This window comes from Crocuta crocuta, unplaced genomic scaffold (assembly GCF_008692635.1).
Source record: "Crocuta crocuta isolate KB4526 unplaced genomic scaffold, BGI_CrCroc_1.0 scaffold289, whole genome shotgun sequence".
NCBI lineage: Eukaryota > Metazoa > Chordata > Mammalia > Carnivora > Hyaenidae > Crocuta > Crocuta crocuta.
Genome location: NW_027533264.1, coordinates 1,067,304 through 1,083,777, shown reverse-complemented (window position 1 = coordinate 1,083,777; position 16,474 = coordinate 1,067,304). Strand labels below are relative to the sequence as shown.

The 16,474-nt window shown below is 54.4% G+C and overlaps 1 protein-coding gene across 3 annotated transcripts in view; it reads right to left on the bottom strand.

Moving 5' to 3' along the window:
* Positions 1-3,660: 3,660 nt before the first annotated feature.
* Positions 3,661-16,474, bottom strand: part of DBF4B (DBF4B-CDC7 kinase regulatory subunit) — a 51,993-nt gene continuing 39,179 nt past the window's right edge. For all 3 annotated transcript variants that reach the window (XM_077747767.1, XM_077747769.1, XM_077747770.1), the window contains 7 exons: positions 14,958-15,034; positions 13,097-13,130; positions 11,638-11,683; positions 8,974-9,090; positions 6,564-6,672; positions 6,312-6,436; positions 3,661-5,514 (listed from right to left, as the gene is read on the bottom strand). In XM_077747767.1, the coding sequence (XP_077603893.1) occupies positions 4,839-5,514; positions 6,312-6,436; positions 6,564-6,672; positions 8,974-9,090; positions 11,638-11,683; positions 13,097-13,130; positions 14,958-15,034 (1,184 nt within the window). In that variant the 3' untranslated portion in view covers positions 3,661-4,838. The remainder of the gene's footprint in view (positions 5,515-6,311; positions 6,437-6,563; positions 6,673-8,973; positions 9,091-11,637; positions 11,684-13,096; positions 13,131-14,957; positions 15,035-16,474) is intronic.

Genomic DNA, 16,474 nt, shown 5'->3' with positions numbered 1-16,474 from the left:
CCTGAGGCACATTGCTACCATTTTCTGCGGCTCTGGTTCCTTGAGGTTCCTGTTGAGTCCTTCCTGGCCCCCAGTCTGGTTCCTCTCTGGTGGCATCCTGAGCCGGCTCCCCTGGTAGCTCAATTATGTGGCCCTGTGACCCCAACAGCCCCCTGATCTCCCTGGGTTGGCCGCTTCAAGCAGGCTCAGCTGGTATCTTGACCTTCCCTTGGCCACACCTCACTCTGGAGCCTGAGGTCCCACCTCCCCGCTCCCCGTGCCTCCTATGTCGCTTCTGCTACGAGCTGCCTGCCCCTCCCACACAGGAGCCTGCCTGGTTCTCTCTCACCTTCTCTCCTGAGGTCAAGAGCTGTGGAGGCCGCGTCTCTTCAAACCAGGGGCTCCCCGGGAGAACCCCTACCCCAGTACACAGCTTTCGAGGGCTGCTTTGGTCCCTTCTGCCCATTGCATGTTTGCCCCAGGAAGAGGACGGGACTCTAGAAATCAGAGGCCGGTGGCCACTATTCTGTCGTGAGGGCCGCCCTCTGGGTCACTCTTGCTGAGGGAGCCGTTAGGCTCTGGGCCGCGCCCCCAGCCCTCCTTCAGGACCTCCTACCACCGAGAGGCCTGGGGCCTTCTTCCCTGAAGTCCTGCCCTCCAGCCAGTTCTTCCCTCAAATTTTCCTGCACAGGGGCCAAGGGGGGCTGATGTGGGGCCAAGACGCAGTCCCAGCAGCTGCAGGTAAGGGAGGGGTGGCTGCTGTCCTTGGCTCCTCGCCTTCTCTCTGCCCAACAACTCCCATCCCGGAGGACATGGCGGGTGGTGATTCCTGCCAGCGGAGTCTGTCCAGGCCCCACGCCCGGGCTGCGAGGCCTGCAGCAGAGACCACGCCAGGCAAGGGCAGGGTGGGACCGCGTGGAAGAGCAGGACGTCGGGCTTCAGGCAACCGGCTGGTGTCCCAGTCCTGCTTAAGGGCTGTGTGACCTTGAGCAGGTCTCCCTGAGCTGGTTCCTCCTCGGTGAAATGGTGGTTGGGAAGCCCCTCGGCCACGGTGCTGCGGGGGATAAAGGAGCGGCTGGCCGCAGAGGCTCAGAGCAGCACCCGGTGCACAGAAGGGCTCACTCAGTCTGGCCTCACACTGTCCATGTGGCCCTAAAGATGCCAAGGAGAAAAAAAGCTTCTTGGGCCTTGTCCCACACCCAAGGGACTCCTTTGTGGCTTGGGGCCTCGGGGCCCTCTACCTCCCACCCAGACTGGTGACAGGATGCTGAGGGGTGGGGAGCGGAGAAAACGCCCAGGCCATCAGGACCAGAAATTCCTCCTTCCTCCCAGACCCCAGCCTGGTGCCCCGTCCTTTCCACCGGGAGAGAACCACTCTCCTCACCCGATGAGATCTTTCCTGAGGGAAGCCTAGTGCTCCCCCCTCCTACAATCTCAAGCTCAGGGAGGAACTGGAGGAGCCTGGGGTCCCAGGGACACCCATCCTTTGAGAGGTTTGTAGTGCACAAACGTAGTCACACTCCTGAAGGCCTGACACGCCGGGGCTGGGGGTGCGGCATACACCCCACTGCCCCTTCTCCCCCACGCATGGATTTCTCGGGTTGTGGAGAACCAGCTGTTGAGAAGTGGGGGCGGTCTGGGGTCTCACACAACCCCTTAGCAGCTTCAGCCACACATACACGCTGGAGACGGGGCTGTGGGTCACGAGGTGGGAGAGGAGTGAAAATGAGCTCTACTGAAGGGTCCAGGAGAGAGGCCTCACAGGTTCGGGCTGCAGGGGGGAGAGGAGGATAAAAAGTTACTTTGTGGAGTGTTTATAATCTCACAAACGGATCTCATTCTTGTGACTTCCTAGTGAGGCAAAAACTACCACTCTCTCTGTTTTTCAGCTTCGAAAACAGGATCTCAGGGGCCTTGCCACAGATTGGAGTTAGGGGCAGGGCCGGGAAGTGAACTCAGGCCTGTGTGGTTCTCGGAGAGTACAGAACCTGGGCCTTGCTGTCGAGGGGAATTCTGGGTCAGTGCCAGAGAGCAGCCTCAGGGCTGGAGTGCCCGCGGTGGCCAGACAAGGGACCAGTGTGGCCGCATGCACAGGATCGGGGAGAGGAGGTGGCAGAGACTAGGGTGGCGGTAAGGAGAGGATGGGCTGCGGGGAGAGTGCCCAGGAGCACCTGAGTCCGGTGGGAGAGGCTGAGGGAGGGGATGTCAGGAGAGCGCAGGACACAGCAGAAGGGGACCCCGTCCTGGAAGGAGGAACAGGTTTCTGGGTAGGGAGGTCTGTGGTGCTGGCAAGGACAGAGGGATAAAAGGGAGCTGACGGCCATCAGGGCCTTTTATCATTGGAAAGGACGACCCTTGAAGGTCGTCATCTAAGCCCCTCACTGGAAGATGAGCAAAGGAGACCCAGACGAGTAAAGGGACCCGCCTGGAGACACACCGAGTCAGGGTGTGGCTAGATCCCCTGCCTCACCACCTTGCACAGGTGAGAGAATTCAGAAAAGGGGCCAGGGTGGAGCTACCAAATCAGGTCACGTCTGTGAAGCTGTGCAGAGTTGAGGACAAAGGTCCCAGACCCAGGCTGGGGAAGCAGGGGTGCCGGAGGGCTGGTTAGGGCTGGAGGAGCTGACTCAGATCAGACATCTTTGGGTCTGTGCTGAATGAGGCTGGGGGAGGGGAAGCCCAGCCTAGCGTGGGGTCGAGCAGGGGAGCCAAGTCTCGAGGTGGAAAAGGAGAAAATGAACCTGACTTTGAGAATTATCAGGTTATCCGGTGCCCTTGGAAGGGACAAGCCCAGTGAAGTGCTTCAGGCAGAGCCTCGGCAGGTTGGGAAGGGCAGGAAGGGGCAGGCATGGAGGAGGGGCGGTAGACTGCAGGAAGGAGCTGGGGAAGGGGGGGCGGGCGGCCTGCTCAATCAATGCAAGTGTTTTCCAGGATGGAGTTTAGGGCAGAGGGAAGAGATGGCAAATCCAAGAAAAGGAATTCGACGAGGCTGGCCGGGGTGGGCGGGAGAGCGGGGACTGTGACAGAAGAAAGGACACTGCTTCCTTTGCAAGAGTCGGATGTGGAAAGGGGATCGAGAGCAAGGAGAGGCAGTGCCTGTGGAGTCTCAGTCAAGGTCACCTGCAGAGGAGTGGAAGGGGTCTGAACAGTCCCCACGCCAAGGAGCCACCGAGGGCAGCACCCATCTGTCCTGCCTCAGGTCTCCTGGGGCCCCTCTAGCAGCAGAGCCAAGTGAGTGACCAGAGACTGGACAGATGCAGCCGGACCTCCCCTCAGCCCTCAGGGGCTCTGACATATGCTCTCCCACTTGCAGGGGGCTCCTATCTGGCCGTCCACTTACTCTGTCCACACCCGCTGGGCTCACGGCCCTGCTTTAGGTCACCAGAGAGCACAGCAAGGCCTGACACACTGCACTCCAGCCCTATCTCTTTGCTATTTATTATTAACAAATTTATTTACAGTTCCTGAACCAAGATGAATTGTGAAATTTAACAGGAATGGCATAAAAAGGCCAAACATGACCTCTGTGGGGGTTGTACACACAGTTGCTCTATTTCCAAACTAACAACTCAGGTCCTCACCCACAGCGAGGCCCCCCTTCCTTCCTCCAAAATGAGACGCAGAATAGCACCAGGCTTCTTGTAGCTTCAACATTTAAAGAAACAAACACACAGACGCAGAGAAGGGTGAGAAGAACCACAGCACAAAATGTAATAATAAAAAAAAAAAGTGGCCAAAGAATCAATAGCAAACCCATCTCTGTCTCCAGATTAATGGCTTGGCTGAAAGAAACGGGTGGGAGGTCCTTGGGGAAGGAGGGAGGGAAGAGGGTGATGCACAAGTTGGCAGGTGAACCACCGACCCTGGAACAACAGAAATGGAGGAGGGGGGCAGCCAGGGAAGAACAGAGGGGTCCCCGGCGGGGGTGGGGTCTGACCATATCCTGGGCTCAGGGGAAAGGTCAGTTCAGAGTTCAGAGCTCCCACCAAATGCAGGGGCGAGGGAGCTCTGGAGGTGCCGCAGCCCAGCCCCTCCTCTGCTTCGTATGTTCCTGAGGATCTGTGTGCATGAGCGTGGGGGGCTGGGGGAGGGGACAAACAGGCATTTCAGAAAGCAGGAGAGCCACATGCTCCTGGGAAAGGAGGCTGGGATGGGGGTGGGGAACACCGAAACTCAGCTCTGCGAGAGGCAAGTGCCTTCAGAGGGACAGGAAGCCAGGCCAGGGCGCCTGCTGTTCCCGCTCCTTTGTGGTCCCTCCCTACGCCAACCTTGCCTCTGCCTCCTGGTGCGGGCAGCGGGCAGGGACGATCAAGCCCACCGTAGACTGCTGGCTGCTCGGGGAGCTGCCTGGAGGAAGGGGTGGAAGGCAGCCCCCAGCCCACTCTCCTGGTCCTACCCGGAGACCCGGGGAGTGGGAGGACTGGCTCTGTCGAGCCCACAGAGCTTGGCCGTGACAAATGTTGTTCACTTGGACTTCAAAGGCCAGGCCAGGGGCTCCCCTGGCTCTGGTGGGGAGGCCCCGAGGTGCTGTCCTCCATGTGGCTGGCCTGCCCCTGCCGGCTGTACAGCGCTCAGCAGAGGCAGCACTTGTATGTGTGTATCTGGCCCCTAAGTCGAGAGCTACTGCGTGCCCAGGGGACTCACGGTATCAGTTCTCTGCCGGCTCTGGGCTCGGGCTGAGACAGGGAGGCTGGGGGGTCCGGAACCACTGGGGGCAGCTGGCTCCCCCACTGGCTGGCAGAGAGCAGGGGACAGAGGTAGACTGGCCCTCTGCGGGCCCTCCTGCAGGCTGCACGTCAGCTGCTGAGTGCAGGTGGGCTGACAGCCGGCCTGGAGCCACAGGGCAGCGAGGGAGTGGGTCAGCCAGGGCCAGGGGCGGCACACTCAGAACCCTCAGATCGCGGGGGGCTGTCCTCCCCTGGCCAAGGGGGCTGTGTGGCCCAATACTCTGCTGGCCCATCCGTGGGGAGGGGGAGGCAGGTCTGTGGGTGGCACCAGGGGAGGAGAGGGGCTGGAGGCCTGTACTCACAGTCTGGAGGGGGAAGGGAGACAGGGTGCCCACCACTGGCTGTCCTGGCACCGCAAGGGCTGGTGGCTCTTGTAACCAAGAATGAGGCCTGTGGCCGGGAGACCCCGGACCTCTTTTCAGGATTGCCACTGGTGAGCCGCATCTTCCGCTTGTGGCCAACAAGTGGCACATCCGGGCCAGAGAGTTCTGTAGAACCAGAGCTTGTCAGGCGGCACTGGTGTGCAGGGCTCCTAGACACTGGTGTCTCTGGGAGGTATGCGATGACGTCAGCTGACCCTCCCGGCTCCTGGCAGCTTGCTACTGGTCCCAGCATCTCGCCAGCCCCCACAGGCTCATCAGGTGCCTTCCTGCTGCCCACCGTCCCAGCCTGCTCTGGGGTGCCCAAGGCCCGGTGCGCATATTCCTCTTTCATCCTGGGAGGTGCTGCCCTGGGATGGCAGGGCTGGCCAGGGGGTGGAGTCTCAGAACACAGCAGGTCACGATCTGAACACGGGGGGCCCGGCTGCCTGCGGGACAGAAACACTGGGCCTCAGGGGTCATCTCCAGAGCAGGTGGCAAGTTGGGATCTTTCTGGGTCAGGGCTGAGGGCGGGGTGGGGGGTGGGGCACGCACGGCACTACCCTTCTGGGTTTTGGTGGGAAGTGAGTGGTCCGCTCTGGGGAGCCATGAGAGGTGTGCTCTCTGGCTGCTCCTGCAGTGGCAGCCAGTGCTGTCTGTGCCTCTCCTGGCCCTGTGGCCTGTGGTCAGGGCTGACCAGAGGAACAGGTTAGAGGCTGTTCCATTTAATAATTCCACAGCAGAGGCTGTTGGCAGCTGGAGAATGCAGCACCAGAGCCCAGCTCTCCAAGCTGAGCCCAGGGAGGTGAAGACTTGGGTCAAGAGGGAAGAAGCCACAGCAAGCTGGTGGCAGCAGGGGAAGCTGGGCTGGAGATCCCCCTGCAATCCTTTCTGGGGGTAACGTGTAGAAAGGCAGAAAGACACTACATCTTACCTGTCTAGGAGGAACCCAGGAGTCCCCCTCGCTACTTTAGAAGGCCACACAGCGACATCAGCAGGCACTGGCCATGAGGAGCCACTGCGGAGCTGCCCTCCCCACCCCCACAACCACGGCGATGCCTGTGCACCAGGATGGGAATGGCGTGCTGATCTGGCCCAGGCCCCATCAGCTGAAGCCAAAAATGGAGGGCTTCCACCCCCCACCAATCCCGGGTTGTATCTGGCTCCCTCCCCGCTACAGTGGGCGGCAGGACGGCGAGGATGCGGCAGTGCCCGCCATGCCAGCAGGGCCGCTCAGGGTACTCACCTGGGGGAGCTGGCCCGGAAGGGGGTGTCGGCAAAGCTGTGGCTGAGCTGGGCAATGACCCGATCGACTTCTGCATACGGGTGGGCTTCTAGGGCAAAGCCCTGGTGCTGGGTGCTCTGCAGATGCTGCCCGGGGTGAGAGGGGCACAGGGCATTAGTCAAGGCCAGGGTGGGATGCGAGTAGGGTGAGGGCCGGGAAGGAAAAACATGGTCAGAGCAGCCTGGGAGCAGCTGCTTGGCGGGGAGGGCTCACCGCATGGAGCTCCTCAAATGCCTCTTGGCAGCACTCACAGAAGCCCTTCCTCCTCCTGGGCAGGGTGCGGGTGGCTGATCGTGGGCTTGGCTCTCGGTCCTTGGGCTCTCTGGGTGAAAGAATTGGTTGGGGGTGGGAGAAAGCAATCACTGTTGGGGCGCTTGGAGGGAAGGGCCTTGGAAGGAGGCGGGCCTGCCTACACTTAACACCTCCTGTCCAAGCAACAAGGAAGGCGAGACCTCCCAGAGAGCATCCTTTCCGGTCCCTGCCCACACATCTCAAACCACAGGGCGGGTGCCGAGGGCAGCAAAAACTCCTCCTAGGGCAATTCCAGCCCGACACGCAAACCCACGCTCATGTGACCTACAGGATGAAAGGGGAAAGGCCTCAGGGGTAGTGAGGGCACCATGATGCCCCCAACCCCCTCTACCCAGAATGTCCCCTTGCCCTGCTTCGGGTGGCCTCCTCCCTCATGCTGGCTTGCTCCTTGCACAGAGGCCACCTTCGCTGAGGACTTTCTGATCTCTTTCTCAAACCTGACTTCTCATTTGAATTTCAGGCCCATCTTTCTAGGGGCTGCTTGGCTGTATGAGCAAGCTCAACCAAGTCCAAAATAGTCCTCTTTGAGGACTTCCTAAGCATGAGGCAAAACCTAGAAAACATAGGAAAAAGCTGATAAATTCAACTACATGCAACCTAAAAAAAATGTATGCATGGCAGAAAATGTAAACAAAAGATAAATCACAAACCGGGGAGAGGGAGGTGTATTTATAACTAATAACACAAAGGGCTCATTTCCCTAATACGTGAAGGGCTCTTTACAAATCAAGAAAAGTGATCCATAGCTGAAAAGAAAAATGGGCAAAGGATCTTAAGAAGGTTCATACGAAAAGAGAGTCAAATGATCAAACATATGAACCTACTTAACTTCATTCATAATGAGAAAAATGAAAATGAAAATTATACTAAGATACAGTTTTTAACCTATCAGACTGGCAGAGGTCAGCACGTCAGACAGCTCACTGTACCAGCCAAGGCGGACGGGAGACGGGCTCAGGGCCAGGGCGTGAGAGCGCACACTGGCATCACCCCCATGAAAAGCAATTTGGCTGCCTTTATCAACATTATAAATGCAGGTACCCTTTGACCCAGCACCTCCACTTTTAGGAATTTATTCTACAAATTCATTCTGAGTAAGACTATTCGCTGCAGCATTATTTATAATGGCAAAAGTCTGGAAATAATCTAAGTATCTATCAGTAAGAGACTGGTTCAATGAAATACTGTAAGACCACACCTTGGAAGACCCTGAAGCCATAAAAGGGAACGAGGATGCTTTCTAGGTACTAAGAGGAAATTAATCTAGAATACATCAGTGGGGGGCGCCTGGGGGGCTCAGTCAGTTGAGCCTCCGACTTCTGCTCAGGTCATGATCTCACGGTTCTTGGAAGTTCCAGCCCCACTTTGGGCTCACTGCTATCAGCGCAGAGTCGGCTTCAGATCCTCTGTCCCACCTCCTCTCTCTCTGCCCCTCTCCTTTTCAGGCTCTCAAAAATAAATCATTAAAAAGAAAAATAGAATACATCAAGTGGAAAAATCTAGATTCAGCCCAGCCACTGTTATACTACTCTTTCTATGAGAGAGAAGGATATATGGTGTACTTCTGTCCACACAAACGATCTCTGGACATAGACCCACACTCTGGAGGTTAGAGGGCAGGTGTGGAATACAGACTCTTCACTTTAAACCCTCTGTATAACTTCTGAATTTGAAAGCAAAATATACTAACTTAAAAACAAAAAATATTAAACATTTCCTCCCACAGATCTTCTCTAGCTCGCCCTTTCTGCCCCTGCCCCTGGACCACTCTCCCCCTATAGTCCTCCCTGCTGCGCCCTGCTCAGTGACGGCTCACGTTCTCACACATCTGCAGAGGAAGAACATGCACCACCTATGAGCCACTCTGGGCCACACGATGCGGTAGGTCCCCAGATTCTTTGCCCCTTAGTTATTCCTGATGTTTAGCCCCAAAGGCCTCAAGCTCTGATGTGCATAACACCCCCAGGAGCTCACGAGAATGCAGTTTTTGGGGATCCATCATCAGAAACAAGGTAGGTGTGGAGTCTGAGAACCTGCCTTTTTAATGGGGCCCTGGGGGACTCTGATAAAGGTGGTCTGTAGACCTTTTAGAAACCAGCCTATTGTCCTCTGGACACCAGTCAAATTCTTCAGTAGGGATGGAAAACACCAAGTGAAACGGATGAAGACTCCTAGTGTCTGGGCTAAGTTCCCAGAATAGACTTTGCCTAAGGAGCAAACACATGGTCATTCCCAAATCAGACCAGCAGGCTCTTTAGGGGAAGGACCTTGCCTGCAACCAGCCCTTGGTACGCACACCAGAAAGACCCACCTGGTATGATGTGAGCTGCCCAGGGTCATCGGGGCCTCAAAAGGGCTTGCATCTTTGGGTCCCAGAAAAGAAATTTCAGGAAAGGATTTAAACTGATGATGGAAAGGACGAAACTTCCTGCAACACAGAAAACTTCCATTTTGACTACAGTGAGGCAGTGATAGGAAGAAAGGGGCCGGGCCCAACCCCTAGAATTCCAATCCTGATAAAATGGCCTCTCCCCTGCACATCTTTTCAGTTCTAGAACCAAACCCTCACCAGCCTCCCTGGTTAGATTAACACTTACACTCTCCCCGTCTACTCATCAAAGCCTGTTTACCCTCCCTGCGTCATCTGAGCTGACGCGATCAAGTGGTGTTAGCCCATTTTTACAGAAGAGGAAATGAAGTGCAAAAGGTTCTGTGACTTTGTCCAAGGGCTCGCGACTGGTAAGCGGTCAAGACCAGGCAACAAGTCATGTCTCCCAAGTCCTGATCTATCTTTCCACTTTGCTTCCTGACCCTAAACCACCTTTGAGGGGGAACCTGGCTGGCTCAGTAAGTGGAGCATGAAACTCTTGATCTCGGGGTTGAGAGTTCAAACCCCAGGCTGCATGTGGAGATTACTTAAAAAATAAAATCTTTGGGGGCTCCTGGGTGGCTCAGTCAGTTGAGTGTCCGACTTCGGCTCAGGTCACAATCTCACGGTGTGTGGGTTCGAGCCTCGCGTCAGGCTCTGTGTTGATAGCTAGCTCAGAGCCTGGAGCCTGTTTCAGATTCTGTGCCTCCCTCTCTCTCTGACCCTCCCCTGCTCACACTGTGTCTCTCTCTCAGAAATAAATAAAAAACATTTTAAAATTTTTTAAAAAATAAAATAAAATCTTTAAAAAAATAAATAAATAAAATCATGTTTGAGGACTCTAGCCTGGTAGACCTAAATCGAGGAATGTTTAAACCAGAACAGTGATTTTCCTATTTCAAGAAAAGGAACATTTTTGCTCTGGGCTCTTCCTTTGTACCACCTGAGGGGCGAGAGCCCTGTGGCCTACGGGGTCTTCTTGGACCCTTAAGGAGAAGGAGGTGCACTTCACAGCCCCAGTACCCCTCTTTCGTCTTCCTCAATGTTTTGTTTCTGCTTAGAAGGCTACAAAGTTGAGGTGGGGGAGGCTATGACGCTTCAGGAAAACATAAGCAGAACCACAAGAAACCTCATCTCCACTCTTGCCTGTGACGCCTGGGGCACACAAACACGTGTATGCCTCTCCAGTAAGCGACATCACCTGTGCCACGTGCAGCAAGACGCCGAGGCACTGGCGACGTCTCTCAAGCTGCTGTGTATGAGCCATTGCTGCTTGTATTTAACTGGTAGTGAAGGGGCTGAGGTTGGGACGTGCCCTCCCTCCCACTTAACTGGAGAAGACAGCACCTTATTGTCTCTCTCTGTTCCCTCCGCTAATTTCTGGGCCGCCAAAGCCAATTCTGTATTGTGTGCAGGTGCTGAGAAGGAAATCTAGGTCCAGCAGGCGGGGAGGCAGGCATGCCAGGCTCCCAGCACTGGGTCTTTTAGCTGCCCTGCCTGGGGCTGAGAAAGCTCTGGTCCTAGGAGTCTCTGCTAGGTTCACATGAGCTTTTTCTTTTTAACAAAACCATACCAGACCAAACCAAAAAAAACAAAAACAAAAAAACAAAAAACAAAAAACAAAACAACACATACACACACAAAAACAAAAAAAACTTTAGGGGCAATCGGTTAAGTGTCTGACTTCGACTCAGGTCATGACGCTATGGTTTGTGGGTTCAAGCCTTGCATCAGGCTCTGTGCTGACAGCTCAGAGCCTGGAGCCTGCTTTGGATTCTGTGTCTCCCTCTCTCTACCCCACCCCACCCCCCTCTCAAAGAATATACATTAAAAAAACTTTTACTTTGAGATAATGATAGATCTACACGTTTTTGATCTAGTGCTTACCGAAGAGTCAGTAATAACCAAAGTGACTAACAGCTCATAGATGATAACCAATGTGACCCTCCTGCTCTAGGTAAGAAGGGGCCGGGCTGGTGGGCAGATAGGGCAGAGTGAAAAGGACACCAGGCAGGACACCTGGATTCTGACCTTGGACTAAGATTCACTGGCAAAATGGCCATATACAAGTCCCTTCATTTCTCCGACCTCGGTTTCCCCTCTAGGGAAAGGACGGAGCCTCCTCACTCCAATCTTTCCCCGGGGCCCTCACCTCACGAGACAGCACGTGTCAGAAAAGGGCTTTGCACAGCCAACCAGAAAGGCTTCAAGTACAGGGTGGTTTGACAAGGGAATCCCCAACACCATGCCAAGAGCCCTGGCTTCGGCCACAGGGACCATACTAGCACTGTCCTGGGCCAGCAACAATTCGGTATTAAGTGTCAGTGTATGCCCACGGGGAAACGAGGACCAGTAATGAGCCTGGAAGGGACATCATGCGCTCATAAAAGCAGAGCATTAGAAAGAGGTAATTCACACACAGGGGCACTGACCTCTGACTCACAACCAAGAGGAGCGCCGCCTGTGCAAGGCCACCTTCAGAGGCTCCTCCTGGTCTGTGGGAGACTTCTCCATGGCGGAGGGAGAAAGCGGTCTCTGGGGAAGATGAAGGTGCAGGGCTGAGGGGTTCCATGACCCCCGCCTCAGCTCACCGACCCCCCAATTTACCTGCTCTCATCTTCGATTTTGAGGAATGGCGCCTTCAGCCTGGCCACTGGAAAGGAAAAGCGCACATGTCAGCCATCTGTTGGCTCCAGTGCAGGGCCCACACCACACACACACAGCAAATGCTCAGAGAGGGAAGGCTTGGCCAAGTCTAAGAGCTGCTCAGAGTGGGAGCCTATGCCACCCCGAGGTACACCTTTCCATTTGGCTGGGTGGGACACCCACTCCCATCTCCTCTGGCCTCTCCCCTGGGAGAGGCCGCAGGGTGCCTCCGACCCCAAAGCAGGGTACAGGACCCTCCCATGTGTGGATTCTGGAGGCTGTGAGCTGAGGGTTAGAAACCTGGCTGCAGGGCAGGTCCCAGCCCCAGCTGGTTTCTAAAAGCCCTAGGTCCTTGCCTGACCTTTCCTCTTAGAGCCTCAGAATCCTGAGGGGCCTGAGAACACTCCCAGACAGAATACTCCATGAGGATTCTGGGGTTTTGGGGGGAAAGCAGGGAGGAAGAGAGCTAAAGAGTGTTTAGGGATCATAGCAGAAGGGCAGTAAAAAAATATATATCAAAAGTGAAATCTGGTTCCCGAATGAACAGGGCAAAAGGGTACCAGGAAGACAAATTTGCTCCATTAGTCAAGAGATTCAACCTCTACTAGCTATTCGCACAGTTTATAAAATCTCTTAGGTATTAAGAACCACCTCTACTTCCCACGGTGACCAAAGCCCTGTCAGAACAGCCCCAGATCCCACCCAGAGGCCGGCGCCTCCCCGCTCACAAACCTGCTCAAGGCTCCGCCAGCACCCAAGCAAAAAGCAGCCTCACTCCTTACATGGCAGCAGCTCCCATTAATTACTTTTTGGGGGCGATTTCTTGTCTTTCTAATTAACTGAGACAGTGATTAAAATCAATTCCCCCACAGATTTCCTTGAATTTTGAACACGAGAGGTGCCAAGTGACTTTTCTTAGCTCCTGCTTGTGCACGAATAAATGCCACTTAAAGAGCATCCTTGGGAGAAACATCCAGGGGGAGAAGCTCCCTTGCAGTCCAAGGGGGCCGGGAGCCGGGCTGTCAATCTGCCGGTCTGTCAATTTTAGGGAGTCTGGCATTTGGGAAAGTGGTAGGCAGCTGTCAAACTGCCCACCCCAAACTGCTCTTGAGTCAGAAGGAAAAGGAAGCTGAACTTCAGTTAATGCCCAGAACGGGCAGAGGATGCGGGAGGCAGAGCGGCCGCATGGGGTCTTGGCACCAAGGAAAAGCCCCGGCCGGGCGGCCCTCGACCTGCTCACGGATACCCCTCTCCTGCCCTCCTGTCTGCAAAGCTCAGGCCCTGGAAACACGACAGGGCAACGCAACCTGGACTCGCTTCCTGCCACAGAAAAGTGAGCAGATGCTGCCACAGAGGGAGCCGTGGGGAAGCGTTTAGGAGGGAGGGACTGCAATTAGATGAGGAAAGCTACCACACTGACCTTTCCGCGTTCTTGACTCTGCTGGACACGTTCCCTAAATGGAAAGGGAAAATAGGTTAAGAATGCGCGGGAGCTAGAGGGTCGAGGTAGCGGGCCTGGTGAGCCGAGTCGCTGTGAGTCTGCCCCACTTTGCTTCCTGCTACAGGCTGGGCCCTGAGCGGGGCACACTGGACATGATGGCTCCTTCTGCCTCCCCAGGGACGTGAGGAGCGGTGAGCACAGTGTGTGAATCTCAATGGTGGCTGTGTGGAGGAAACAGGACACCGTGAAGGGCAAGAGGCGCAGAAGCCCCAGCCCCGGGCGCAGACTGGAGCTGTGTCGCCCAGGGGGTGATGAGCACCCACCTACCTGGTCGACGTGGCACAAATGCAAAGAAAGTAGGTGACAGACCTGATGCAGAGCAGGTGCTCAGTAAATGGCAGCTTGCATTTTCTAGGCACTGCTGGCATTCCAGAGCAGCTTACAGGACAAGTGTAAAGAGAATGGCTCTTGCCTTCCTGTGCCCGGTCTTGTGTGTTGGGATTCCCTTGGTCAAGACCAACATCTAGTGCAAGGTCAAACTAATATTACAAACTAAATGGGAAAGAAATCAGGTAGAATTGGGGTGGGCAGGACAGATCCAGTGGGTCCATGACTGTTTGTGCCTCTGGGCCCAGGGAGGTTCTGGATGCTCCTCTAGGCCATACCTCCAGGGCAAACACAACCCAAAGCAGCTTCCCTATTTCTTCAAGTATCAGGAGACTGCACCCAGAACTCATTCTGGAAGATCCCTTAGTATCTACTAAATAGATTATTAAGTGAACAAAGCAAAGTAAAAATAATGTGCATTTGCATAAAAGGGGGGGGAAGCTTTTAACATATCTGTTTGTCTATGCACGGATCCTGGAAGGAAACCTGAAAAACTATTCGCACTGTTTATCTTGGGGAGGGAGCTTGGTGGCTGGGGAAGAGAAATCGCAGGGGAGAGAGACTTTCATTGCATAACCTTTTGAATTGTGAACAATGAAAATCTATTTTTTTTTAAATGTTTTATTTATTTCTGAGACAGAGACAGCGTGAGCAGGGGAGGGTCAGAGAGAGAGAGGGAGATACAGAATCTGAAACAGGCTCCAGGCTCTGAGCTGTCAGCACAGAGCCCAACGCAGGGCTCGAACCCACAAACCGTGAGATCATGACCTGAGCCAAAGTCGGAAGCTGACCTGACTGAGCCACCCAGGTGCCCCAATGAAAATCTATTTAACAGCAGGGGCAAAACCCCAAAGGGTGTGGAGTGGTGGGGGCTTACAGGGAGGCAGATGTGGTACAGATGCGGTCTGCCCCCACACCTGGTCCTACTCCTGGGTGCCAGGCCCTGGGTGGACCTGTAAGGCTTAATCCTTCCTCGGATTTAGGCTGGGTGAAGACACCGTGACTTTAAAAATCAGCCTGGGTTCTCTTGGTGTGTGGTACACACAGTTCCAACTCCAGCAAAGGAAGGAAAAGCCAAGTAAGAATTTGGAAGGTGACAGCTATTTCAAACCACGACATCCCCTGCCCCCACCCATGCAATCTGCAGGCTCATCCCTGGCCAAGAGCTGTCCCCGGAACGGCAGCCTGGCCAGCAGGCCATGAGCATTCATGTTTTATCTAGGCCAGGACTACCCACAGGCAGTCCCTGGCCCAGGCCACGGTGAATGCCTCCGTGTACCACAGGAGATCTGTAGGGAACACAGGGAAGAGAGGACAGGGCGATGAGAGGCTATGGACACCAGGGGGGTGCTGAGGCGCTGCACTTCTTGTACGCGATCCAAGATGGCCAAGAATGCATGGACTTCCTGTTTACAAACCGTCCATTTCCCTTCCGTTTAGCATGATGACCTACCTCTGGCTTCTTCTTTGGCCCCTGTTTCTTCACACGCAAGGCATCAAGACAGAGCTGTTGTACGTGCATCATCATTTCTGTGGAGGCAATAGCGGGCTGTGGCCAAAGGCTCCCACTCCTCATCTCCTCAGCATGGCCCCTTCCTGGGGCCAGGAGGCTCCACTTTTCACAGGCCTGGCCCACTGGATCACACCAGCCTTGCCTGCCACCTTCTGGCTATGTGTCACCTCTGCACTTGATCATAAAACAAAGGGCTGGGTCCTCTAACCTGGGAAAAATACCTAAGCCGACTTCACCCTATTTTGTAGCACTGAATACAACTCTTGAACAAGAGGTGCCTTACGGCCCCTGTGAGCTTTAATGTACCACCAAAGGGCTGCTTCCATTGGGGGGAGACCAGCTGTAAGAGTTACTCAGGTGCAGCCGAAGATGGAAGGTGCTTCCCTAACGCACAGGAAGGCAGTACTTTAGGTCCCGTCAGAAATGGCTGATTCTCCAGTGACAATGGAGCCCCCCACATCCCAGACCAGGACCTTCCCAAGCAGTTTTCTATTGCCTGGCAGATCTCGGGCTGGATTGGGAGGAGGCCCCTACAACGGATCAGAGAAGACCCTAGACTCAAAGTGGAGCTGGGTGTGAGAGTCAGTCACTGTCAGCCGATTCGATAGCTATTATTTTATTTTTTTAAGTGTATTTATTTTGGGGCGTCTGGGTGGCTCAGTTGGTTAAGCATCTTACTCGTTTTCAGCTCAGGTCATGATCTCATGGTTCATGGGTCTGAGCTCTGCATTGGGCTCTGTGCTGACAGCATGGAGCCTGCTTGGGATTCTTTCTCTCCCCCAAACTCTCCCTGCCCCTCCCCCACTCATGCTATCTCAAAATAAAAACTTAAAAAATAAAAAACAAAGTTTATTTATTTTGAGAGAGCTAGAACACACAAGTGTGCATGCCAACAAGCATGAGCAGGGGAGGGGCAGAGAGAGAGAGGATTCCAGGCTGGCTCCATGCTGTCCGTGAAGAGCCTAAGGCAGTGCTCGATCTTAGGAATCATGATATCATGACCTGAGAGGAGATGCTTAACCAACTAGGCCACCCAAGGCAGGACAGTTAGTCTAATGTAAATTTATTGCAACCTGCAAATAGGTGGCTACAGTGAGGAAAAAGTACATAAAAGAACACGAAAAAAATTTTTAAGATTTTAGTTTTATTTATTAAAAAAAAAAATTTTTTTTTAATGTTTTATTTATTTCTGGGAGAGAGAGAGAGAGACAGCATGAGCAGGGGAGGGTCAGAGACAGAGGGAGTCACAGACTCTGAAACAGGCGCCCCTTAAGATTTTAGTTTTAAGGGGCGCCTGGGTGGCTCAGCCAGTTAAGTGTCCGACTTTGGCTCAGGTCATGATCTCACAGTTCGTGGGTTCGAGCCCCATATCAGGCTCTGTGCTGACAGCTAGCTCAGAGCCTGGAGCCTGTTTCAGATTCTGTATCTCCCTCTCTCTCTCTGACCCTCCCCTGTTC